General features: G+C 43.4%; 1 protein-coding gene across 1 annotated transcript in view; it reads right to left on the bottom strand.

The window, feature by feature from the left end:
* Positions 1–1,205: 1,205 nt before the first annotated feature.
* AMFR (autocrine motility factor receptor) overlaps positions 1,206–27,994 on the bottom strand; it is a 38,966-nt gene continuing 12,177 nt past the window's right edge. The window contains exons 4-14 of the mRNA XM_028477726.2: positions 27,841–27,993; positions 25,128–25,168; positions 24,830–24,962; positions 23,066–23,199; positions 21,891–22,001; positions 16,279–16,469; positions 14,361–14,464; positions 8,565–8,699; positions 6,797–6,880; positions 3,575–3,759; positions 1,206–2,780 (exon numbers count right to left, since the gene is read on the bottom strand). Coding sequence (XP_028333527.1) covers positions 2,633–2,780; positions 3,575–3,759; positions 6,797–6,880; positions 8,565–8,699; positions 14,361–14,464; positions 16,279–16,469; positions 21,891–22,001; positions 23,066–23,199; positions 24,830–24,962; positions 25,128–25,168; positions 27,841–27,993 — 1,419 coding nt within the window. The 3' untranslated portion in view covers positions 1,206–2,632. The remainder of the gene's footprint in view (positions 2,781–3,574; positions 3,760–6,796; positions 6,881–8,564; positions 8,700–14,360; positions 14,465–16,278; positions 16,470–21,890; positions 22,002–23,065; positions 23,200–24,829; positions 24,963–25,127; positions 25,169–27,840; position 27,994) is intronic.

Genomic DNA, 27,994 nt, shown 5'->3' with positions numbered 1-27,994 from the left:
CAGAAGCATTTTCTTGGGAAAGGGTGCAGGAAAAGACCAATTCAATTAGATGAGACACGTGGGGGCAGAGCCTACGCATCACAGTCTCTAGACACTCCACAAGCGACTCTAAGGTGCAGTCAGGGGCGCCGAGAGATGGAGGCGTTCAGATGATGGAGGGCCTTCAGGGCAGGCAGGCGTTGTTCCCTGACCAGCTCGGCAGCAGGGCCATGGCTCCTCCTGCATGTAAGGCCCTGCTCCACAGAGCTCTCCGCTTCCTCCCCGTAGTGGGGAAAGTCACGCCCATAGAGGACCACGTCTGCTGGCTAAAGATAAAAAAGCATACTGTCTGCACAGCTCAAGTGGGAAACCAGGTCCAAGTGGCCACCTGGGCACCCAGGATTTATATCAACACAAGAAAAACATCCACAAGGACCATCGATCTCTACAGTACATAAAAACCTCAAAATTAGGGGGAGAAAAACAAACAAAGCGAGAACCCAAGATGTCAGCAGAGCCAAAAGAAAATGGAGGGAGTAAGGGAGAGCACTTCCAAAAGAGCCCAGAGAGGGCAAGGGCACCTCCAACACCATTCACAGAGCACCCAAACACTCAGTTTACAAACGTGAACCAGCAGCCTGGCCTCCGCTTTGGGCTACGTGGCAGAGCACGAGGACAGGCTCCCTTCCTGGAGACAGCCAGCACAGTGAAGGGGCCATGGGATGGGGACCACCTGATGGAACGGGACACTGGTCTAGCCTCCTGCCCTTGCCCTTGGCATCTGTCCCAGATGCCCTCAAGAAGTGACAAAAGCCAAGAGACAATACAATTAGTGCCCAGAACCCTTTACTATCCAGGTGTAAAATCTAAGGGTGAATTTAGGACTTCTCTTTTGGGGTCATTTTAAAGGCATGGCTCCACTTTGATCACTGTCATATTGCTGTATTCCAATGTCTCAGGACCCTCTAAAATTGACTCCAAAACATTTTCTCTTTTCACACATCTGAAACATAAGAACACATGGAATTGGTATCATCTTTAAATGTGCACAACATGCACACATATATAATTATAAGGATGAAAAAAACCTCCAACCAAAACGGAACACACAAAATCAAAACGCGTTCTAATTTCCGCACCTCTGAAAAAAACTGCCTTAGCTCCCAGCCACACACAACACACTAGGAGAGTTTGCTTTTTATTATCATTATTATTGTTTTACAATAAAAACAAATAGCTATGCTCTCAGCAAAACCAATTTAAAAAGAAAAAAAAATCACAGAAATTTACTAACAGGATTTCAAGATAAGGCTTTTGAAAGATGTATTGAAATAAATTATCTCAGCCTAAACATCACTCTATTTTCAGTTACTTCTCAACATTCTAAAAACTTTGTTAAGTAAAATACATTTAACTTTGCCAATAATTTTAGATAATACTGGATTCTTCCCAGAAGGACTACCATAAAACTATGCTTTCAAACATTAAAAAAAAACTTAATCCAGTAGGACATAAAACTGAACTAGGTAACCTATGATTGTGTGTTTCAAATCCTTCAAGTTAAATGTGTCAAGGATTTGAAAAAGTTCAGACCTGGGTCTGCTCCAAGGCAGGTGGACTCAACATCTTACCTTTCTATGTTTAATTAAACCAACAGGAACACAGTTATGAAAATGAAGGGCTCTGGGGAAGAAAGATACAAAAGATGTCTTTTATTTCTTCAATAAAGCCCTCCAAAATTTACTCTTCCATCTTGTAAGGCCTACGTTTTCTCCAAGGACCAAACCCACAGCCTTTGGCATTGCCTAATTTACTTTAACAAGGAATTAAAACCATGAACCAAGGCTTGCTGCTTAACCCTTTCCCCGTGTCCGGGGGTGTGGGGGGACAATGAAATGCAGAGAGGAGAGGACAGACACACAGCGTGTACTCATGAGATGCGGGAGCACAAGCGTAAATGGAAATAAAGCCAGCTTTGGATAGGGGGCTCAGAAAGCTAGTCCCGGATGTACTGGGACACGATGGGTCACCTCCTCACACTACGTCCCTGGGCTTTCCTCTCCTCTGCTGCAAGTATCAAACCAAGCACCGTTCTTCCAAGATGCCCTGCCGGCCCAGGGGTTCAGGAGCCCGTAGGTCTGGCCTCTGTGACATTCTGAATGCCTCCGCACCAAGAACAGCAGTGTGACAACATAAATTACCCAGTGGCGTGGAATCAGGCTAAGGCTGTACACCTCCACACCGCTTTTTATGGATCCCGCCCCCTGCGCCTCCCAATTCCCCCCCGACCCCCCCACGCCCACTTCCTGCCACATTTGGAGCTAAAGACACCAGCATTTGTTATGACTTCTGCATATAGCCGTCATGGAAGCGGCCCCCCTTCAGGGTCTCTGGCTGCCCACTTCCCCTTGATCCTCCCGTACCCCTATGACGTCCAGTCAATGCAGAAGAGATCATGCTTAGAGTTAAAATGTGCAGTGTTTCTAAAGGGAAGAGAAATGTCACATAGAAAGTATTACAAAAAAGGATTAAATCTGTCAGCTGTCCACACACTATTAAGACCACGTGCTTTACACAGCGCAATGCAGTTGAGCCCACTCCTTCACTCAGCAGGCAGAGCTGGGGACAGGCCTCTTCGGCTCGGAAGGAGGCGCTAGGAGCTCTGCTGCTTCTGAAGTCTCCGCTCCGCGGCAGCAGCCAGCATCCTTCGACGCAGGGTCATGGGGTCAGAGGTGGTGCCTTCCGAGGGGAGGCAGCTGTCCGAGGCTGAGTCATCTTCAGAACTTCTGTTCAAGAAACGCCTACAAAAAACAAAGGACTTGAGTGAGGGATCAGGGAAGCTCTGGAACATACACACACAAACAACGTGCTTCTTTAATCCCCCCACTTTCCCGGCACCGTCATGAAGCTGTCACTCAGCACCACCCCGTGAAAGACACCTGTCCCTGATCAGAGGGGCAGAAGTTCTCCGCATCGGGCGGCCGCGCAGCTCCTCGCTCTCCTCCGGCCACGCCCTCCCCACGTACACACACAGCACGAAGTCCCCACTCACAAGGCCTGCGCTGGGCATGGAACCCCCCCACAGGAACAGAACACCGGCCCCGTCCCCGAAAGTTTAAGTAATGAACGCCTGTGCAGTGACAGAACATTCCCGCTCTGGTGGCTCCCGCCTGGGGCTGGGAGTCGGTGCTTCGAGGCCGGCTGCACGCAGAGTGGCCAAGATAGAGGACTCAAGAGCTGGACACCAGGCCAGTGTTAGCCTTTCTAGGCCTCAGTTTCTTCAGCTTTAAGTCTGTCTAATGGGTATAATTACCATGCTCTCTCTTAGAGTTAAGGGAATTAGAGTAATTAACATAAAGCGTCTAGAACACACTGGCACAGAAGTGCTAACCGTGTAAGGGTGGCAGAGAGCATCCACAAGGATACGCCAGCAGCACCAGCCAGAGGTTACTACCTGGGCCCGGTATTACCAGATCCTCAGGTTTTTCAACAGAGATTTGAAACCTGAAGTTTTAGCTGACAGATGATAGGTTTTCAGCGTTGGCATCCCTGACAAGGGCCTTTAGGCCCGGCGGGGGCTGCGGAACCCGCTCACCTCCGCGCCTGCTGCAGGAGGTCGTCCTTGCGCTGCACCAGCATGCGCTGTCTCTCGTCAGCGGACTTGGAGAAGCGGCTCCCCCGGGCCTCAAAGTCCTCCCCTTCACTGGGCTCCGCTTCCAGCTCGCCGAAGTCCAGTGCCTCCTCCAGCCGAGGACTGAGGTCCAGCGGCACCCGCTCGGTCTGGACACGCAGGAAGCAAGGGACCGCCGTGAGCACGGGCTGCCCTGCCAGGCAGATTCCCCATCTGACCGGTGCCCCCAAATAATGCTCTTCTAGACCCCAAAGGAGGCGGGCTGCCCGGCAGGGAACCGCGGGCACATGTGTAACGGCAGACATGGGATCCTGAAGGGCAGGGCCTGACTCACATGGCATGTTCAACGTTACGGAGTAAGTGAATGATTACCAGTATGAAAACAGAAGCACCTCGAAACTGTACTCTCAGAAGATAACAAAGTTAACCACTTATTTGCATTCTGGGAACTTTCTGTTCAATGCTACTTATTGCTCTAAAATTTAAACAAGTCTTATCACATATACTGCACACATTTTATACCCTCACTTGACTCTGAGAACAGTTAGGCAGATAAAAAATGGTAAATTCTAAGTATCTTTGTTAAAACCGATATAATATCGTGGTTCCTCGCGTAACAGGATATAATAATGGGACTCTCTCTGTTCTGGCTGCAGCTGTGAAGGCCAGCACGATGCCCAGCAGCCCCCAGAGGCTCAGGCAGCTGTCCGGCCATCTACTGCTCATGCTCCCAGGCCCAGGCTGGCCAGCGTCAGCCCAGCACCCACCTCCAGGCGACAGCAGAGTTGAGGAGGAAGAGGCTGAGAGGCTATTTTTAAGAGTTCCTGGTGTGCGCACTTTTCTCTCACCCACCCTCGCCACCTCTCCTTGCCCTCAGCCAAGCGAGTGAGAGACTTCAAGAGAACCATGTGGGGACTTCCCTGGTGGCGCAGTGGTTAAGAATCTGCCTGCCAATGCAGGGGACACGGGTTCGAGCCCTGGTCTGGGAACTAAGATCCCACATGCCGCGGAGCAACTAAGCCCGTGCACCACAGCTACTGAGCCTGCACGCCACAACTACTGAGCCTGAGCTCTAGAGCCCGAGAGCTACAACTACTGAAGCCCACGCGCCTAGAGCCCGTGCTCCGCAACAAGAGAAGCCACCGCAATGAGAAACCCGCGCACTGCAATGAAGAGTAGCCCCCGCTCGCCTCAACTAGAGAACGCCCGCGCTGAGCAACGAAGACCCAATAGCCAAAAAATAAAAAAATTTTAAAAATTTAAAAAATAATAATAATAATTAAAAAAGAGACCCATGTGGCCTGACTCATGTGCCCTAGAGTTTGGGGGACACAGAGACTGGTGGTGACTAACACACACCTGAGAAATCTAAGAGGAAGAAACTGGCTTGTAGCAGATTTTAAAAACGCTTCGATGGGAGCCAGTTCAACTTCCACTGACTGTAAGGCACTGCTGTGTGTGTCCTGGGGGAGGGGACGTAGGTCCTGCGGGAGAACCAGCCTGAGGCTGTTGAAATTGACTTTGCCCAAGAGGACCACTGGGAGGGGTGAAGGGAGCCCCATGAAGGAAGGGGTGGTCATAAATAGCCAGCCCAAGTTCAAACTAAGTATAGTCGAGGTTTCTGCTGCTAGACAGGACAGGAAGATCTCTACAATAACAGCTGTAACACATATATATACAGATGTGCACATGTGTATACACACACACACACACACTGGGGTCACATGGCCCATCTTAACCCTCTTTCCTTCTGAGTCCAACCCTAGAGGAAGATAGAAAGAAGAGCTGATGAGTGGAGGTGGAGGTGGAAGGAAGGGAATGGAAGGCCACCCTCAGGTCCCTGCCGGCCTCCAAGCCTGATCCACGCAGGCCTGAGCTTGGGCAGAGGGGAGACCCAGAATTAAGCAACGGGCAGATCTGATCTGATGACTGGGATAAACTGAGGTGTTTATTAACTGCTATCCAAGAACTTTTTATTTCCTGAGAACGGCCAAAAATGTTATATAGCAAGCTTCTTTGTGAAACAAGTGCTTTCCTTCCACTATGTTAAAAAAAATTCAGAAACCTTCATGCTCACTCTAAAAATAGAGATGGGGAATCAAGACAGAAATCGAACGTGCTGTACCCACAAGGCCCCCAAGCCAGCCTAGTATCCAAATCTGAGCTAAGCCAGCTACAAAAACTGGAAACACAATGAGCCCCTTCTTCAGAAGCCAGACGCCATTTTACAAATGCTGCACGACCCAATTACAGATTTGGATACGAAAATTTTACCTCAGCAACAGATCTGAAGAATTCTTAGGAGTTTTTACTGTTTCCTATTTGCAGGGAAAGGCACGTGAGGTGAAAGCAGCCTGCACGTCACTCGTCAGTGAAAGCAGCTGCTTCCAGCAGAGCCCTGACCAACGCTGGCAGAGAAGGCGGCGCCATCCTCAGGCCCCAGCCCCTGTGTGGGAAGCCCCACGCGTCACACCAACAAGGAAACACAAAGATAGGGCTGCCTGGGGCTTCTTCAGTCTCTTAAGAAAACTTCTGGAAAGCACGGTAATTGAATAAGCAAATGGGAACTCCAGAAAAGGGACACGAACCGGAACCCCAGGCTGCGTGGGGCAGAGCATGGGGTGGGGCTGAGGCACCTCTGCCCTGGAGGCCAGACCCGGGAGCTCCCTCCGGGTGCAGACAGCTACCCCGGGTCACCCAGTGTGGCTATCTAGGCAAACCTGGTTCCCAGGAGAACCACACTTCCCCCCACCCCAGGGGTCTCATTTTTGTGAAATGCATGAAGTCCCTGCAAATGCTGAGCTGGACAAGCGAGGCGTAGGGGGAGAATAAGCTGAGGATTTCGGCCCTAGAGAGCGGAGCCCAGCGCAGGCACCCCGGGTCCTGGGCCCAGCGTCACGCCGCCCTGCCTAGTGCCGCCACTCAAGTTCACAGCGGCAGGGCCGGCGGCAGAGCACGACTCTTTTCTCCTCCAGGTCCTGAGGCCAGTCCCCAGGGAGGGGGCTGCAGGCCACGCCCAGGGACAGCAAGGTCTGTTACCCTTGGACACTGAGATAACGCTGCCATAAGGCCTCCTCCCTACTCTCACCCTCAGCCGTACAAACGTCAGAGGCAGGGTGCAGACCACCGCCAGGTCCCCCGCTGCTCCCCATCCCATACGCGCGCTCTCTAGTACGCAAGCCTTACCTGAGTGGAAGCTTCTCCGTCCTCCTGCTCGCCATTTGGCCTCTCCACAGGACCGTTCAATGCAGGCCTAATGCTCTCTGACCGCTGAAAAAGAGACAGCAGCACCGACGGTGCAGAGCCATTCTGAGCTCGGCGAACGGGTACGGGAGGTACCTGGAGCGTGGGGGAGCTATGACCCCAACAGTCTGAGTTCAGCAAATCCCACAGCATCGAAGACATGAGAGTGCTACTGAGCTTAAAGACACAGCAAAGGAGCCTGAGGCCTAAATCTGAGCGTCATCAGTGGGCCCACGTTTAATTTCCCTTTCAGTAACAGTAACTGCACAACAATAACAAAACGACAACAGCAGTTAACACCGACAGGACACTTTGGAAAAGCACTGACACCATCATCGCATTCATCTCCTTAACATCCTGTGAACTAGGTACTGCTGTTCTCACTTTCATCCAGGCTGAGATCCCGGCCAACGCTGCAGACACCTCGGGGCCCTGCGCATGTCCCTGAAGGTCTACCCGCTGCGTGCTGGCTGCCCAGTTTCTGTATTTCATTGCCCGAGGACACACTCTGGCTGTGTGAAGGAACCTGGCCCCCGCTGGAGGCAGCCCTCAACCAACAACTGATGGGAACTGGTGTATAAGCACCCCGGCTCCTCCCCACTCAGGAGGAACAATGCATTCTACACTGGACCCCAGAGGCCTCCAGTGGGCTCAAGCTCTAGCTGCCCACGATGGTAACTGCTGGATAACAAACCCTTTATCCACTTCACAGCCCCTCCTGCTGCCTGTGTTTCCTGGAATACTTCCCATGTTTCCTGGAACACCTCCCAAATTAACTACTGGCAACTGAATCCCTGTCTCAGGGTCAGCTCCTGGGGAGACCCAAAGTCACAGCCAGGTCAAACAGATAAGGACCACTGAGCCACCTCTAATACCTCAGCCCCTTTGACTCCCAAGTTGAGGCTCATTCCCTCTTCCAAGATTCTCACGCTTGAAGATTTTACTAACAGATTTCCATGTTTTTGCATACCTAAGTTGAGTAATTTCTTGGTATATGACTCCCTAATCACATACATTCTTTGGTCCTGCCAGAAAGCTTTCTTTAAAACGTCAATACTTTTGTACCCATCAAAGAGGTTACATGATGGGCCAGGAAATAGGATCTTTAAAAAAAAAAAAAAAAGTCAAAAATATAAGCCTCACACACAGATAGGAATTATACCCAGTGGAAAGCCATACCAATGTGCAAAGCCAGGGACAGAGGGCGATACCTCCTATAGCCGGGTTTAGCAAACTATAGCCTGTGGGCCAAGCACTCCAACAGTTTTTGTAAACAAAGTTTTACTGGAACACAGTTATGCACATTCATTTACATGTTGTCCAAGGCTCCTTCAGTGCTACAGCAGGAATTGAGAAGTTACAACAGATAATGCATGGCTTGCAAGGCCTAAAATATTTCAATCTGTCCTTTACAGGGAAAGACTGCCAATCCATGTCCAAAAGGAAACGATGCTAGGACCTCCTGGACTGGCAAGGGAGACCAGTTTGGGGTGTATATCTGCACAAAAAATTAGCCAAATAGTTTTGTCCTTGTCTTAATCCAAGCCTCTTGGATGGGTCTGTTCTCAGTCATAATCTGGAAAGTTAGGGAATTCACAGAAACTCTTCATCTGTTAAACCCTTCAGCTGTTAAGTAACTAGAAAGTTAATCTAGAAGATTAAACCTTTGTGAGGACAGAATTCATTTGTCATGTCTGAAACCTCAGTTTACCTGTGTGGGAAAAGGTACTTGAATCCGTCCTTCTAAAATGTTGTCTGTTGTTATTTCGACTGAGCGTGTCAGCTGGAGGTCCTGCAGTACTAGGTGGTATGGAACCTGGGGAAACATCTCTTGAATCTGATGAGCCTACAGGAATACAAACAAAGAAGCCATGAAATGTTCACTCTCAACAGTTACTCTCTGAGGTCATGGGGTAAGGCAGCCTCTGGGCACTGAACTTGGTGACCTGCCTTGAAAACACAAGTAAGGGGCCACCTCTATGCCACAGATCACCGTCAAACTGCAGGGGTTTTTAGTATTTTTCCAGAAGGCCAAACAGAAAACTTGGGGACAACATCAACTTCAAATTTAAAAAGCCCAGAAATCCAACTGAAGCCCAAGACAGGCTGAACTAGAATATTCTAGTTTTAAAAAGCATTCATTTTAAAGCTCAGTAAAATTCAGATATATAAACATGTTCTGCTTAAAGATTTAATTCCTAAAAGGAACAAACTTCTGATACACACTACATGGGTGAAATTCAAATGCATTAAGTGAAAGAAGCTCAACTCAAAAGGCTATGTACCCTATGACTCCATTTATATGACATTCTAGAATAAGCCAAATTACAGAGACAGAAAACTGATAAGTGGTTGCTACAGGCTGGGGGTGGGAGGGGAAGTGATTACAAAGGGGCATAATGGAATCTGGGGGGAGGCAGAAAGGAACTGTTCTATATTTTGATTATTGTGGTGGTCACATGACTGAATGAGTTTGACAAAACTCAGAGATGGATACTTAAAAAGGTGAATTTATTGTATATAAATTTTACTTCAACTTAAAAAAAAAAAAGACTATAAAAAATATAATTGCTGGGACTTCCCTGGTGATCCAGTGGTTAAGAATCTGCCTTCCAATGCAGGGGACGCAGGTTCAATCCCTAGCCAGGGAACTAAGATCCCAAACGCCGCAGGGCAACTAAGCCCGCACGCCGCAACCTCTGAGCCCACGTGCCACAGAGAGCCTGTGTGCTGCAGCTACTGAGCCGGTGTGCTCTGCAGCCCACACGCCGCAACTGGAGAAGGCCATGCACTGCAGCGAAGATCCTGCATGCTGCAACTAAGACCCAACGCAGCCAAATAAATAAAATGAATAAATAAAGGTAAAAAATAAATGTAATTGCTAATGTTGCTCTGGAGCTGCAGTTTTCAAACTGTACTCTAGAAACGTCTTGGAGGCCATCAGGGCTCTAGGGTGGGCGCGTGTACAGAGGGGAGCAGGCAGAGATCTCGGGGCACCACCATCGGTACTTTCATCCGAGAAGCTCTAGACTTTTTTCTCATACGTGTATATTTATTTTACAAATGCTTATGTTCAAGGTTTTATTTGTAGAAAAGTCCCAATGATCAAAAGAAAAAACGACAAGGAAACATATAATTGCTTTGGGGGCACAATAAAGTCTACTGTTGGGATAGTGGCTCCCAAGGAATATGTTGTCATGTAGAAAAAGAGGAACGTGTCCCAGTGTCAGGCCTAGAGAGAAAAGACTGGGGTGAAACCTGTGCAAAGCTTCGCTTTGGGTCATCGTTGGGGCAGGGAGGACAAGACAAGTGTGTAGGACAGAAGGACCCGGAGCTCCACGGACCTGAGATCCCCTCATTGTTTCTATGAATGTGAGTTGATCATTTTTCAAAACCCAGGTCAAGTCAAAGCTAACTGGATGACAGTCCAAAACAACCTCAATAATCAGATAACATTCTCCTCTATTCTTAAAAAGGTCCCCTCTCATTTCCCAAATAAGTCCAAGATTCTGTTCACTGGGCCAAAGCTTTTCTTCCAGAAAATCCAGCAAGTTATATGTTAGACTTTTATTTAAAAAAATGTATTGTGACAGTAAATTAGTTGTGCTAAAAATAGGCTATTCCAATCCACCATGCAACAGGAGGAAGAACACCAGGGCCTGCCTGAGAATTCTAAACACACCAACTCCAAGAAGGTAATTCTCATTCCTGGGAGGGTTACATGTCCATGAATTCTGATTTTTTTTTAAGGGGGCAGGTGAGGTGATCCACCTGAAGAGCTTCAACAGCTGCCTGACCCTGAAGTACCCACGCAGAGCCTGACCCGAGCCAGTCATCGGCCACGCAGGGATGCGCACGCCCAGTCCATCTGCCCTCGCAACGTCACTCTCACTCTCTGCTGATGACCTGGCTGAGTGCTTCACTGAGAAAGCAGAAGCCCGCGGGAAGCCAGGTCTTTTTTTCTTTTTTTAATGGTCAAAATTATATAACATAAAATTGCCCATCTTAACCATTTTTAAGTGTACAGCAATGTCAACTATACACACACTGCTGTGCAACAGGTCTCCAGAACGCTTTCATCTTGCAAAACCGAAACTCTACACCCACTGAACAGCGACCCCCGACTCCCCCTTCCCCTCCCCCAGCCCCCTGGCAACCACCATTCTGCTTTCTAAGGATCTGAGTAATTTAGATGGCTCATGTAAGTGGAATCACGCAGTATTTGTCTTTGTGACTAGCTTATTTCACTTAGCATAGTATCCTCAAAGTTCTTCTTTTTCAGGCTGAATAATATTCCACTGTGTGGACAGAGCATTTTCATAATCTATTCATCTCTGATGGACACTTAGGCTGCTTCTACCTAAATGGTTATTATGAGCCATGCCTTCTTTTTAAACCATATCTCAAAATGACACGTCTGTAGCTATGTCCATCCTGCCTCCCAACAAAGGTGAGAATGCCCCTCTCCTGGCTCCGGCTCCCAAACCCACCCTCCACCTCAGGTCTTTACCTTCAGTTAACTTTTCTGTTTGTTCTGTACCATCAATCTCTCCCCCTCCAGTGATCATTCCTATTCGCACACCAAGCATGTTTTAGAATCTTTTTAAGAAGACTCTTGGGTACTCAAAAGAACTGAAAGCAGGGTCTCCAAGAGATATTTGTACACCCATGTTCATAGTCCCATTACTCACAATAGCTAAAACATGGAAGCAACCCAAGTGTCCACCGACAGATAAATGGATAAGCAAAATATGGTTTATTCATACAATGGGATATTATCCAGCCTTAAGAAGGAAGGAAATTCTGACACATACTACAACGTAGTTGAACCCTGAGGACATTAAGCTCAGTAAAATAAACCAGTCACAAAAAGATAAATACCGTATGATTCTGCTTATATGAGGTACCTAAAGTAGTCAAATCCACAGAGAAAGAAAGGAGAAGGGTGGCTGCCAGGGGCTAGGGAGGAGGGAATGGGGAGTTATTGTTTACTGGGTATAGAGCTTCAGTTTTGCAAGATGAAAAGAGTTCTGGAGATGGATTGTAGCTGATAGTTGCACAAGAATATGAATATACTTAATACCACTGAACCGTACACTTAAAAACGGTTAAGATCATAAATTTTGTGGTACGTGTATTTTATCACACTTTAAAAAATAGAAAAAAAAGAAGACCCGTGGGGAAAAGAAAAAGAATACATACTTAGCATTTGCTTACATGTGTATGTAAACATTCTGGAAAAACACAACACAGAAGAAACTAATTGAAGTTGTTATTGCAAGAGAGGAGGGTGTCTGGGCGGATGGAGGAAAAGACTTCACTGGATACTCTCTATAGGTTTTGAAATTTGTGGATAAATGCCCTGCTCCAAAATCTTTAAAAAAATATATTAACAAAAACTCCTCTGATGGCACACCGCCATCAAGCCACCACCTTCCTTCTCCACTCCCTCTTATAACACACTGCCAGCTACTGGGTGTCTTCAGCTCCCACTCATTTTCTAATCCAACAATCTAGTACTCAGCCCCTCGAGCCATGGAAACTGCTTGCTCCTCTCCAGCTGATTAACCACTGATTAACCACCTCCACTCTGCCAAACCCAACATGCACGTCTCTGACCTCATCTTCTAAGAATTCCCACATGGTTGACTTGACGCTTCTCCTGGTTTCCTTCCTTCTCAATCGCTGCCATGGCTCCTCCCATTCAGCCAGACCTCAGTCCTGAGCCCTCTTCTCCTTCTGAGCTACCTTCTTTCCCTCGAAGAGATCCAGTCCCCTACAGACTAAAGCTCCCAAATGTCTCTCTCCAGCTGGATCTCTTCCCTGAGGTCCAGAACTGTCTATATGACATCTCTACTTGGATGTCTCATAGACACCCCAACTTCCCCAGCCAAACAGAAGGCCGAGTCCCTGTCCTTCATCTGTTCCTCCTCCCGTCCTGCCCATCTCATACATGATACCACTGCTCAGCTGCTTGACTGAAAACCAGCACTCCCCTCACCCCACTACCCCACATTCAAATCAAAGCACTGTCAAGTCCATCAGTTCATCTTCGAAAAGCATCTGAAATCCACTTCTTTTCATCTTTATTTCCAATGCCCTGGTCCAAGCCACCATCTTTTTTTGCCTGAACTACTGCAACAGTCTCCTAACTCGTCTCACTGGTTCCATTTTTGCCCCTCTAAAATTCATTCTCTCAGAAGTAAATTATTCTCTGTTAACTGTCCTGTCAGTCCCCTGGGGTCGGGGTGGGGGGAAGCCCTGAATGGCCTTCTCATACTTTCATTACAGTATCTAAACTGGATTGTAGCCTACAAATCCTTGCATGACCGGGCTCTGCAACCTCAATTTATGTCACAATCTTGGTTCTGACTCGCAGGTTCCAACCACAATCACCTCTGTGTTTTCAGAACATTCTCACCTCATGGCCTTTGTACCTACTGTTTCCACTGCCTCCTTCCCCCAATCTGCCTCCTTCTCTTCTCAGTCTTCATGTCTCAGCTTAAATATCACCTCTTGAGACTTCTCTGAATGTCTCCTCTGGAACAGCCTTTACCCATCACTCCACCACATCACCTGCCCTACTGCCTGCACAGTCCTCATCCCCATCGGCAACGATCTTATCTGTTGGTGTTTATAATCAGTCTCCTCCCCACCACCACACGTAGAATTCACACTTCTTAAGAGTAGGGCTCCTGTCCACCTTGTTGACACTACAGGTGCTACGCAATTTGTTGACACTGCACAGTGCCCGTCTCGGGAACCGGCCTTCAGTACACATTTGCTGGACTAACACAGGTTGCATTTTTTAAGACTCCTGCATTTATCATCACAATGAACACTACATTTCAAAAACGGTGAACCATGTTTCTCCAACACTGTAAAATAAAAATATACACCATATGACAAAGCTTTAGAAAAATACAAAGAATCTTGAAGTATGTGGACAATATCCTTGAACCAAGAGCATGCTTGAATATCTCAAGGGGTGTGTGTGTATATATTTATATTTATATATGTATATCCACAGGCACGTATGTATGTATAAGTGTGTATGTGAAGGTATACTCATTTATTTACTTTGGGAAGGGGGGAGAGGGGGTTAAAATAACACATTCAGTAAGCCTACGACAATTTTTAATAAAAGTCACATCATTCACTCCAGCCAATAACTCCCCAAATATTTTTGGTGAAAATCAAGGTGTCCCAACACTAGCCTAGATCATGAGAGTGAACTTAGTACTGCTCAGAAAAGGTTAGATTATCTGCCACACAAGTAAAATGAAAGCTGGTTTCCAAACCAATTTCAAATTTTAAAGTGCAGGAATGGAAGTCATCCCACGAATAAGATGCTCCTGAAAATCCTGCCGTTCTTTTTTTTTTTTTATCTCGCCGTTCTGCCAGAGCAGAGTGAGACCAACTGAGTCACGCACACTGCACATGTTCTCCAGCTTTTCCTTCCCTCCCGATTATTAATCACCTTTTTAAAGCAGTGAGCGGTCCTTACCATTGCATTAAGCTGGGAGTTGCTTGCCTGCGTAATGCCTAGAATGTTGGTCGTGTGCATCACTTCGACTGAAAAACTTGGCAGCCAACTCGCAATCCGGGACCCTAAAACAAACAAGCCAGCACAAGTCTTAGAGACCTCTTTCCCCTGTCAGTTACTCCGCAGCCGGCCACTCTATGGTACCAGCTGGTACTCACTGAGGGCTTACTTTACACCAGGCCTTTTGACCAAGTGTCCCACGTGTATTAGCTCATTCAATCCCCACTAAAACCCCACATGGGTTTATTATTATTATTATTCCCATTTTACTCTTATCAGAGATTTGACTCTAGTGCTCTTGTTGGTTCCCCAAGGCAATCGGAACTGAGGTTAACTTGCCCAAGATCACAGCATTTAATTATGGTGGTCAGGACTTGAAGCCAGACAGTCAGGTTCCAGAACACTTCACCCACTGGGCTTTCCTGCTTTCCAGTGGCCCTGGATCCACACAAACTCAATCCCTCTCTCAGGGTACACTATAAGGAAGGTTTTCAGGGCTCTAAAGCTGCTACAGTAGATGAGAATTTGCCCCTCTCTTTCACGCTACACACAAATACTACTCGTTTGGAGACATCATTTTCATGAAGTATTTTTTACTTAATAATCTGGTTTAAAGACTTTAGTTTTCTGATTCTAAATTCTTTTCAAAGAGTTCTATAACACAGGTTTGCTGACTAATGGTACCAAGAAGTCTGCTGCTTCTGCCATTTCACTAAGGAAAGGGGATCCTAAGATATACCACCACCAGGTGTCAGCAGTAAAACAACTCCATTAACAAGCACACATTTAAGGAGGATTTCCCTTTCCTTCACAAAGCAGCACTGAGGCCTGGAAAGTAAAACAAGTTCAATGGCCATCTCAAAGATCTTGCCTGGATAGATTGTACCCAATAAAAAGCTGGATACTTATTTCATGTACTTACTAGGGAGAAATAAAGTTACCTTTATCTATTTTGACTAAGTTTTCAGTAATAATTCATAAAATAATAGCTTACATAGCCAGGACCCATGTCCAAGATCTGCTAGTCTATTTCAGAAGTCTTACGTGGTAGAGGCCGTAATTAGCAGCCACAAAGCAGCCCCTCTACACCTGCCCAGCATCGCTGCCCAGCCAGCCAAGCAGCCATCATCCCCTCCTCTCAGAGACCCCACTATATTCCTTCGGTCCTTCCTATCAGGGATTTCAACGTGTTGCCACTCCCACCGTGCTCTACCCTTAGAAACTCAAATCAGAGACCTGAAGAGCACTCCTCTTAAACAAATAGTCCAGGGATACCTACTTTAGAGTAGGAAATATGAACCCACAGAATTTAATGGTATTGGAATTGATGAAAATCAACAACAGCCTGATGTAATGTGAATTAAAGGATGATCAACCAGACCCTGACATGGTGCCCATGACCTTAGAAGTTTAAGTGTGGTTTTACTACAACTCCTTTCAATATTCTGGAAGATGGAAAATTCATATTTTATGAGCAAAGAAACAGGGTTCTAGTTCTGATTCTCCTTCTGGTACGCACTGGCAAGGCTGCTCAACGACCCTTCGTTATATGCTTAATTATTATGCCAATGCAATAAATTATTAGCAGCGGTTAGCTATTAACTATTAAGCTGATTCAGCATGCTCCTTGCAGTCACGGTTGATTCACCTGTAACTACTTTCACCTCTTCGCACCCCCTGTCCCCCCAATTCACACAGAATCTAGCAAAATGCCTGGCACAGAATAACCCCTCAGTGCTGTCTATATTTACCGAAATTTTCAATTAAAACTGAAATATAACATTAAACTCGCCCATACAGGGCAAGTTATAATTAAAACATCATCCCCTAAGGGGAGAAAACCCCTGGCGGATGGTTTTAGAGGTTGAAACCAACTAACCATCGAAGTGGAAGAAGTGATTGTGTTGGTTTAAGCGAGGTCTGCCTTCAGCTGCTGCTACAGGAACCAAATTCTCATCCAAGTTCTCTCCTTGATGCTCTTCCCTGACACGATTATTGTCGGCAATATTAAGAGACATTCTGCATGTTGGGCAGGAGGTGTCTTGTTCTAACCAGGAACGAAGACAGGAGCTACCAAAAAGTCCAAAATAAGATATCCTTAGCATATTTTGTGAGAATTCACCAGAAGTACTGAATGTATCAATGAGTTGCAATTTTACTTTCTATTTACCATTAGCAAGATTTAAACATTGAGAAACACTTGCTGACATTACCTCTTTGCCCTGCTTCACTCTAATGTACTTCTGGTGTATCCTGCTCTGAACGTTAATTTGTTAACATACATGGTCATCTACGAAGCTCATGGGCATGACCCTTCTTCAGTAAGACTTCACCACCTGGCTCACCATCCTCCTCTCCAGCTCTATTTGACTAACTTAAGATCCATGTGGCTGAACCATCCAACACCCTTGCCTCTCATGTCTTTGGATCCTCTATTCCAATGATCTGTTCTCTCACTCCACTAACTTTGGCCTTCTCTTCAAAATCACGACTTCAAAGATCTCACTCTCCAACTAAAGCTCCTCTCCTTCCAGCTCGCCTCTTATTTGCTAAGACCTCCCATCCACTTTTTCATCAAGCATCACACCCCCACAGCCTTACTTCTGTCTTCACCCAGCGTACCTACACCTACAACCTTACATCCATAATCCCAACTTCTTCAACCCTCTTATATTTGTATTCTGCTTTCCCAACCAGGCTGAAAAGCTTCTTGTGCCCTTTTTCAGGAGATGATAATGCTCTATTTAAGGTAGTCTCTCAATAAATACTTGTGCTGCCCATTAAAGGAAGTATACTAAAAAAAAAAAAATGAGAAGGTTGGATGAAGTGATATCCAAGGTCCCCTCCCAATTTATAATAATACTTATCTTTCTCCTAAGATTTCAAGGGGCCTTCTGTTCCACAATAATATATTATCTTTCTTCTAAGAGTTCAATGAGACACTGAATAAAACTGCTCACTTCCTCTGTGTCTTTTCTTTTTTAATATCTGGGAACATGTGCACATATAAGGTTACACAGGAGAACCTCACCAAAATGTGATGATCCTCGGAGTCTCTAGCAACCAAATGGTACTTAAGTACCAAAACTTTCCCAGAGGTCAAGATGAAGCTACTTCTTACTATCTCTCTGCTGGAAGAATGTATGACAGTAATGTTCCAAAATAATGCATGTGTACATTCAACTCTATCACATTTTGAAACAATAAAGTACCTATAATTCCTGTAACTATTAGCCAAATAAATGATTATATTTTTTAAAGTTCATTTCCCCTTAATGAACACACTTAAATCACACCTCTAGTAAAATCAGCCTTGTGGGAGACTACCAAAATGTGTAAAATCCTTGCCTTCCAATAACGCTACCTGTGACACACTTTTCATAAGCAAATCTAATTTTACTTCATATTCTGCAAAAACTTCCCACATTATGTACAATAGCCTAAAAACTCCAAGTGAGTACAACTGGTCAGATAGATATAGTTGCCTTCCTTGGAGGAAAAAAAAAAAAAAAATGCCAAACTTCCACAGCTAAAGAAACCAAACTTCAGAAAAAACAAGTTGTATTTCTATATAACTATAATAATATTCTATTGAAGGATTCTTTCTTCTCCGTCTAAGTATGACAATTCAATGTAATTAAATATTTACCGGACTCTGAAATCTTGCAAAGACATCTTCTACAGAAACAAATTATCTAGCTATAATTTGTTGAAATCTAGACATTTAGCTTTATGGCAAATGAATCTGTCATAGATTATCATACAATCCTGCCCCAATCTATTAACCAAAGCTATAAAGTAAAGCAAACCAAGAAGAGATCCTAACAATTGTTTGCTCACTCAACCCCAGGCAGACAGGTTTTTTAAAAATTAAATCCTAACTCTTAAACAACCACTTGGTCAAGAGAAAATCACTTGGGCAGTTAGAAAATATTCTGAGACAAAAGAAAACAGAAGCAAAAGCACAACATACCAAAACTTATGAGATACAGCAAAAGCAATGCTCAGAGGCAAATTTACAGCTAAAAATCCCTAACAAGAAAAAAGATTTCAAAACGACAACCTAACTTTATAACTTATGGAACTAGAAAAAGAGCAAATGAAACCCAAAGCCAGCAGAAGGAAGCAAATAATAAAGATTCAAGCAGCAATAAATGACACAGAGAATAGAAAAACAAAAGAGCAAATCAATGAAACCAAAAGTTGGTTCTTTGAAAACATCAAAGCTAAACTGACAAATTTTAGCTAGACTAAAAGAAGACATAAATAACTAAAATCAGAAATGAAAGTGTGACTACTACTACCGACCTTACAGAAATTTAAAGGATTATAACAGAATACTAGAAATAATTGTACTCCAACAAATTAGATAATACAGAAAAAATGGACAAATTCCTAAGGAACACAAACCCTAAACAATACACACACAAAAAAAAAAAACTACCATAAAACTAATAAACAAATTCAGTAAAGCAGCACAGTAAAAGAGAAACATGAAGGGCTTCCCTGGTGGCGCAGTGGTTGAGAGTCCGCCTGCCAATGCAGGGGACACGGGTTCGTGCCCTGGTCCGGTAGGATCCCACATGCCGTGGAGCAGCTAGGCCCATGAGCCATGGCCGCTGAGCCTGCGCATCCGGAGCCTGTGCTCCACAAAGGGAGAGGCCACAACAGTGAGAGGCCCGCGTACAGCAAAAAAAAAAAAAAAAAAAAAAAAGAGCAACATGAAAAATCAGTTATGTTTCTATACACCATCAATGAACAATCCAAAATAGAAATTAAGAAAAAAATTCCATGTACAATAGTATTCAAAAGAATAAAATGCCTAGGAATAAATGTAGCCAAGGAGATGAAAGACTTGACACTAAAAACTATAAAAGATTGCTGAAAGAAATTAAAGAAGACCTACATAAAAGGAAAGGAATCCCATGTTCATGAACTGGAAAACAATATTGTTAAGATAGCAATCTTCCCCCAAAGTAATCTACAGATTCAATGCAATCCCTATTCAGTTTCAATGGCCTTTTTCGCAGAAATGGAAAAGCGGCTTCTCAAATTCAAATAAAATTGCAAAGAGCCCCAAATAACCAGAACAATATAAAAAAAGAAAAAGGTGGAAGATGCACCATTTCCCAATTTCAACTTACTACAAAGCTACAGTAATCAAAACAGCATAGTACTGGAATAAAGATAGACACATAGACCAATGGAACAGAATTGAGAGTCCAGAAATAAACTCAAACATCTATGGACAAATGATTTTGCCAAGGATGCCAAGACCATTCAATGGGGAAAAAAATCGATTCTTCAACAGATGGTGCTGGGACAACTGGACAGCCACAAGCAAAATAATGAAGTTGGACCCTTACCCTCACTTCATGTACAAAATTTAACTCAAAATGGATCAATGACCTAAATGTAAGAGCTAACACCATAAAACTATTAGAAAAAAACTATCATGACCCCAGATTTGGCAATGGACTTAGATTTGACACTGAAAGTATGACCTACCAAAGAAAGAACAGGTAAACCGGATTTCATTAAAAATTTAAAACATGTGTGCATCGGAATGGGTAGTGATTTACTTTAATGAGTATGAGGTACTATTCTGGAGTGATGAAAAAGTTTCGAAACTAGAGAAGAGCGGTGGCCTGCACCACACTGTGACTGCACTAAATGCCACTGAATTGTATACTTTAAGATGGTTAATTGTATGTCATGTGAATTTTGCCTCAACCAAAAACATTAAATCCTAAAATTAATCTAATCATGTGATTGAAAACATTTCTTCTGGGGTGAAATACACTCTCTTTGGAGTTAGTCTTCCAAACTGTCCCCAAGCTCCTTAGGAACTACCTGAAAGTTTTTTCAGAAATGTGTGTGAATTCTCTGGTCTTCCAACCTCATCAATCGGCACCACTATCCATCCAGTCGCACAGCTGCAAAACTAGGAGAATCCCCAATGCCTCATATTTCTCGTTTTCCCACAGCCAATCTAGCACCACGTGCTTCCTAATCCTTCTCACGTCCGTCCACCCTCCTCCAGCTCCACTTCCACCACACCAATCCACACTCCTCTCAGCACATACCCGAACCACTGCAGCCCTTACTAACTAGTTCCCCTGATCTTTTCAAACTGCATCCCTGACCCCGAGCCCCCACTTTAACCCCATCAGTGGCCCTCAAGCCCCTGCAGGGGCATTCATGCCTGCTTCTCCTGCCTCAGCAAACACCACTCCTCCTCTGACATTCTGAGCTCCAGCCACACGGGTTCTCTTTAATTCCTTGGATACGCCACAGTCCCTCCTGCTACAGACATGTTCCCTCTGTCTCAAATGCTCTCCCACCTGATCCCTTCTTCTGCTGACTTAACTCCTACTCATCATCAAGAGTCACTTTCTCCAGGTGGGAGTCAGGTTCCTTTGTTACAAGCTCTCAAGGACCACGTTCCTTTTCTTTAGAGCACTTATCTCAATTCATCATCACATGCTCATGAACGCACGTGGTTAATTCATGTCAGTCTCCTCCATTAGGCTGAAAGCTTCGCGAAAGCAAAGACCACATCTGTCATTTTAATTTAATTCCCCAGAACCCAACACAGCACCCAGCACATTAAAAAAAGGAAAAAAAATCAATAAATGTGTTGAGTTACTGATAATCCAGCTCCAAAGCCCTTGTAACATTAAAAAGGAGAAGAAAAACTATTTGGGAAAGGAAGATTAAAGGTGTAAAGACTATAACTTTCTCAATAAGCAAAACTGACCACAGATACAAAAGGCCAAAAGATACCTCAAGGTCCATCAACACCAAAAACATCCAATCTATAAACAGAATGATTTAGGTTAAACAGACACAGTTCCTGTGAGATCTCTAAAAATGAATAATGTAAGGCAGTGAGGACTGCAACACAGAGACAACAGGACTCCCTGGGAATGGAACAGCCTGTACCACACACAGATCTAGTCCAGTTGTGAAGGTTTGCAGAAGATCCCATTTTGTAATTCCTGGTAACACAGTCACAGCTCTGGACTGCTTAGTGCTTCTCGTCTGATCCCCATCTCAGCACACTTCCCTGGTGTGCTTTTTTATGTTGCCTTAGGGCATGTGCAAAATGCAAAGATATATATTCTCACCAGGGTAAGAATAGGGAATAAGCTGTTAGAAAGCAAGGATCCCCCCAACCCCTTTAAGTCTTACAGGTGTATTTGCTATATCTCAGAACTTAAATGGAGAAGGAATACGAAGACAGCTAACACACCCAGAAGCTAAGATGGCAACCTGTGAGTGGGGAACAGTCCTGCCGTGTAGGGAAGAGGCTGAGGAATAAGGAAGACACACCCAGGCTCCCCATCCCACTCAGTACCAGCACCACGGCCAGTCTGAGGGAATGTCCCCGCTCCTTGGCTAAGGCTGGTCTTAAGCCCCAGCACAAAAAGTACCCACATGCCCCTGGACAGAACACCAGTCCCATGTGGCCCTCTGCAAAGCTCCTACTTGTGGAAAAGATGTCCACAGGGCAGTTTCCTCGCAGCCTGCATGGAGTCCCAGCAGATGGCACAGTCATCGTTATTGACAGCCAGCTCCTCTGGAGTTGCAACCGCAAACCTGTAAAAAAACAAAGTGCAACTGGCAGGGATCTCCGTCAATCCCACACACAAATACTGAGCACCACTTACTTCACAGACTTCACCTTTAACAGCACAGTTACAGAGGAATCGTGTTCAGTAAAAAATCTCCACCCACGAAAAACATTACACCTGCATTCTCTTCATAGCCCACCAAAGAGCAAGAAATCTATACATAGAAACTGACTCTGCCTTAACAATGGCTCCTGTTAGTGATGATGACTTAAGCGAACATTTCTGGGTAAATCAGAGGAGTTAAGACCCCTCAGAGAGCCAAATTGTTCCCTTGGACACAAAAAGGATACCCATGATCTCACACTTTCAGGCTTGGTTTAGCCTCAGGATGGCAAGTGAGTACCTCCTCCACTGAGGTTAAGAGTATGAGAGTATGTGTGTGTGAGCACGCATGCGTAAGGAAGAAAAAGGGCAGAAGCCCAAGGAAACATCCATTTAATAATAATGATGGGGGGCTTCCCTGGTGGCGCAGTGGTTGAGAGCCCGCCTGCCGATGCAGGGGACACGGGTTCGTGCCCCGGTCCGGGAAGATCCCACGTGCCGCGGAGCGGCTGGGCCCGTGAGCCATGGCCGCTGAGCCTGCGCGTCCGGAGCCTGTGCTCCGCAAAGGGAGAGGCCACAACAGTGAGAGGCCGGCGACAGCAAAAAAAAAAAAAAAAAAAAAAAGATGATAAAAATAATGACCTAATAAAAGAACCTAACCTTTACTGAGCACGTACTATGTACCCAGTACTGTTCTAAGTAATATTACGTTCATTATCCCATTGAATCCTCCCAACAGTTCCAGGAAGAAGGTTCTGCTATCATCCCTAGACTTAAGCAACTGAGGCACAGGGAGGTAAGTAAATTGCCCAAAATCACACAGCAACTAAGTGGGGCTTCAAACCCAGGCAGTCTGACTCCAGAGCCTATACTCTTCACCATTCCGTTAACAGTTTACAAAAGCAGGTTCTCATATAATCTGGGATCTGTTATTATTAAAGATCTCAAATGAGTCAACATGAGCAACGTCAACTTGTGCTTACTTACCTGGCTTCCATGTTTCCAACCACTCGCAAATAGTTCTTGTGCCGGCGGATTCGACGTTGTACCTCATGAAACAGGTAACGCAGCTGCATAAAGATGACCAAGCTGGCCATGGATAACCAGATGTTGCCAAATAACTTAATAAGAGGGAAAGAGGATAAAATATACAATAAAAGTGAATGTGAACTTGCTACTGCTGAGAGTGAGGTATGCAACAGAAGCTCTGAATTGTGGGTGAAGGTGAATTGGAGCAGTCATTCAGAAAGCAAATGCACATATTTCTCTCACTACCCTGAACAATGTACATGCTCTTTGGCCTAGTCATTCCATCACCAGCAATCTTTCCTGAGGAACTAATCAGAAATTTTAAAGCTTTATGCAAAATGATGCCCCCCTCCGTGCAATTATAAAGCAGAAAATCAGGAAATGGACACAATGCCCAGTAGGGGAAAAATTATACTGTAAACTCATATAATGTAACATTATATACTCATTATATTTATTATAAAATATAATTACAACCTATTATTATATTTTATATATAACATTTTGAAGATTAATTACATGGGAAAATAATATTTAAGTGAAAAAAGGATAAAAGTACTTTAAAAAAACTAGTATGTGACCAAAAAAAGGTACGCAAAGATGTGAAGTAGCAAACAACTGAATACAATCTAAATATTCTATTATGGGAGCAGGTTGTTCAATGGCTGGGGGTGGGGGAATAGGAGGAAGGTGGTCAAAAGGTACAAACTTCCAGTTATAAGATAAATACATAGTGGGGATAGAACATACAACATGATGACTATAGTTTTAACAGTGCTGTATGGTACATTTCAATTAAATCACCGCACCTCTATGTGGTGGAAGTTTTATCTTAAAGGTATTAAAATGATTTAGAAGAATTGTTGCTAGCATAGGAAGATGTACATAATATACTAGCTACAAAAAGCCTAAACTGTATGCCCAATACACAATCTCCATTGATGAATGTATGGATTTGAATATATAAAGAAGCAGTAAACACAACAAAATGTCAACAGTTATCTCTGGATATTTGTTTGGGGGGGCCTTTTATTTTTAAAAGTATGTTTTGAAAGTTACTTTTAAAAAGTAGACTTATAGAAATGCGCTACGTTTAACCCCAAAATTTTTAAATGCTACTTTGATAGGCTTACAATTTAAATAAATTGCCCACCAAATATGTTGATTCTCACCATTCACAGATCACTGAAGTGCTAAACCAATGAAGCAGGTTTTCAGCATGGTGATTTCTTGCACACCAAAGGAAAATGTAAACAATGAAGTAGGAGGAATTAAGAATAAAGACTTTGTTTTTAATTACAAAGATAGAAAATTTATGAATCCATGAAGTAGCTAACACTGTGGGAATTCCCTTTACCACCTAAAAAGTAACTGTTAAATATTAGAAGCCACAGAAACTATGAGGAGAGGAATTCCCTTAATTTCATGCTAAAACAATTTTCTACTGACTTGGTCAGCAGAGTCACCTACGTCTCCTAGACAGCAAACACCTCCTGAGCTGGGAACCAAACTCATTCCATACTGCTTTACGCCCGTTGGCCAAAAAAAAAAAAAAAAAGAAAGAAAAAAAAGCAGCGGGGGCCGGGGGGGGACAACTGCATCGTTTTTACAGTCTTTAAGTGGGTCATCCACAAATGTTTCACCTGTTAAACCCTGCACTAAACAGGGTTCCTGACTCTAAAAAATTTAGCTGTCTGTTACAGCTCCTTCTGGGAAACTTACCAACATGTGAATATGATGCATGAGGTCCAGGGACAACAGAGTGAGCTCCATGACAAAATCTGTGTAATAGACATACGTTCCCTTTCCTTCCCATGTTCCTGCGTGGTTGAGGTCCCAGAGGTGAATTACATATCTGCAGTGAATAGAGAAGACTCATGTTAATGATTTACTGTTACAATTGAATTTGTTTTAAACATGATATACTACAATCACATTTTTATAAACTTTTTACATGTTGTATCTTGAAATCAACTGTAGGAGTAGACCTCCATCACCACCCTCCCAAATTTCTACTCACCGTAAAATCACATGAGCAGTCCTCACTGTCACAAGAAGAGACTATTTTAAAAAAGAGAGATTTTTTTCTTTTTAGTAAAATTTAGGATTGCTCAGACCAAATTTACTTTTACAAAGTGATAAAAGTTCTCAATTCAATTAAAAATCAGGTTGGAGGTGGGGGACTTAGAGAAGAGTAGTCACAAGGTACCAGTTATAAGATAAATAAGTCCTGGGGATGTAATGTACAACATGATGACTAGAGTTAACCGTGCTGTATGGTATATTTCAAAGTTGTGAAGAGAGTAAATCCTAAGAGTTTCCATCACAGGGTAAAAAACATTTTTGGGGGTATGAATATGCGATGATACTTATAGTGGTAATCATTTCACAACAAATGTAAGTCAAGTCATTATGCTGTACACCTTAAACTTATACAGTGCTGTATGTCAATTATATCTCATTAAAACTGAAAGAAAAAAAAGCAAGTTACCAACCATTTTATTTCATGTGCTTCAAATTTCCATGGAATATTTTCATGACCTAGAAACAACTTTTATTGAGCCTTTTCCTGTTAATAGGTGGCAACCAATTACACCTGTCCATCTCCTGGGCATGCCTTCTACAATCTTGAGGTCATTGAGTTTGACAATCACTTATATTTTATACTGCATTAAGTCACCATAATTGATTATCCTAAGAGGGTGTCTGAATACTTGGTGACCCTATACCCAAGGTACAGCTTAGGTACTACTATCCTAGATATGAATCCCTGCTCTCTATATAATGCTTTCTGCACCCCCTTCACCCACACAGAAGAAAAAAGATGAAGGAAATCAATAACAAAATAAGACCCTCATAGTATTCTGTATTAAAGAAACTGATACTAAGAAAAATTTCTTCTTAATCTAGCAGAATGAAACTGTCAACATTCTTTACATTTGAGATCAGGAAACTCTCATTTACAAATGGAAAATATTTTACATAGAAGAGAAACACTATAAACATAAAAATATGATTTAGTTCAAAATATCAAATCTGTAACATAAATTATCTTAAAAAAATTAATGAGCTAAAATAAAAATATGCCCTATGACCCAACAGACCTATTTTAAATGTCTTTAATTTTAGGTATACCTTTTTTCAAACTTTGGCCTAATACTAATTAAAAGTTAGAGAAACAAAAAAGGAAAACCCAGTATCATTCAAATGGTGATTTATAGTAAAATATATCTAAAGCAAACTAATGTCAGAGTAAATAAAATTTTAAACATATTTTTTTACATTTGTATACCTTTCACATACAGAAAGTATTCAACTAGGATTGCAAATGTTTTTAAGTACTTAAATGTTCTTTCCTTATTTTTCTATAATATTCTATATTATACTCTATATTATATTATACTCTATATACTATATTATACTCTATACTACTATATTATACTCTGAAATGAATGCTATTAAGCAAAATAAATTTTAACCCTATTCTAACAATTCCCAATTAGTAGTTCAAACTTAGTGTTTTGTATTAGTTATCTACTGATATTGATATTGATATTAGGTATCTATTATTTTTTTTTTCCATTAATAATAGCAATTATGGACAAGATAAAAGTATTTTGCCTTTGGCCTGAGGAAATAAGCAAATATAGCCACTGAATATAAAGAACATACAAAATATTTGATTTCTATTAAACAGAAATTACTATTTTCAGAAAGTGTTTAATAGTAAATTTTAAAATATACATGAATATCTCAGATTATTCTTTCAAAACAATGAACACAGTTTGCATATATATTGTGTTATTCTATAAAATCTTAATTTATGGCCTATCTAAAATAACCAATTACAGGATATTTCCCTACTAATTGTTACCAATCATTGTTACAATATCTTAAGGAGAAAACCCTTCCCACTTGGAAGTCACAGAACTTGGATTGTGCTACTTTTGCCACTTTGGAACTTTAAGCAATTCACTTCACCCTCCATGCCCGTTTCCCCATTAATAAACAGGAATAATAAAATGAGTCAATATATGTAAGGTATTTAGAACAATCCCCAGCATATAGTAAGCAGTATATAAATGTCGGCAAAAATAATTACAGTTGACCCTTGGGCAATATGGGAGTTCATCCCCGTATAATTTATAGTCGGGCCTCCGTATCCAGTTCCTTTGCATCTGTGGATTCAACCAACCAGGCACCATGTAGTACTGTAGAATTTACTACTGAAAAATATCCATGTATAAGTGGACCCACAGTTCAAACTCACGTTGTTCAAGGGTCAACTGTACTTTTTATTATGTTGTAGCAAGGATTACGTGAAATAATATATGTAAAAGCAATCAGTACCAATACCCAACCCCAAACAAAGGAACTCAAAAAATGCTTATTAAAATGAAGACCAGGGCTTCCCTGGTGGCACAGTGGTTGAGAGTCCACCTGCCGATGCAGGGGACACGGGTTCGTGCCCCGGTCCGGGAAGATCCCACATGACGCAGAGTGGCTGGGCCCTTGAGCCATGGCCGCTGAGCCTGAGCGTCCGGAGCCTGTGCTCCGCAACAGGAGAGGCCACAGCAGTGAGAGGCCCGTGTACCGCAAAAAAAAAGAAAAAAAAAAAAGAAAATGAAGACCAGATATCCACCGTGGGTGAAAATAATCTGTCAATAATCCTCTAACTTCCTTGAAAACACTTAGGAACATAATCAGAGCAAAAGCCCGTCTCTGCATCTTACCTCTGCAGCCATGAAAGCCAATGTGTGCATCCCATGGGTGTAGCCTGTGACACAACAGACAACTGCTAATCCACAGCAGGAAAGCAGCATAGCAATCAGTAGAGACAGAACTCGACCGTGGCTACTCATCGGTGTGGTGGGAGAAAAGGAAAGC

Source organism: Physeter macrocephalus, chromosome 17, assembly GCF_002837175.3.
Source record: "Physeter macrocephalus isolate SW-GA chromosome 17, ASM283717v5, whole genome shotgun sequence".
NCBI classification, from domain to species: domain Eukaryota; kingdom Metazoa; phylum Chordata; class Mammalia; order Artiodactyla; family Physeteridae; genus Physeter; species Physeter macrocephalus.
Note: the sequence above shows the minus strand (reverse complement) of the source record. Positions and strands in the feature narration are given on the sequence as shown.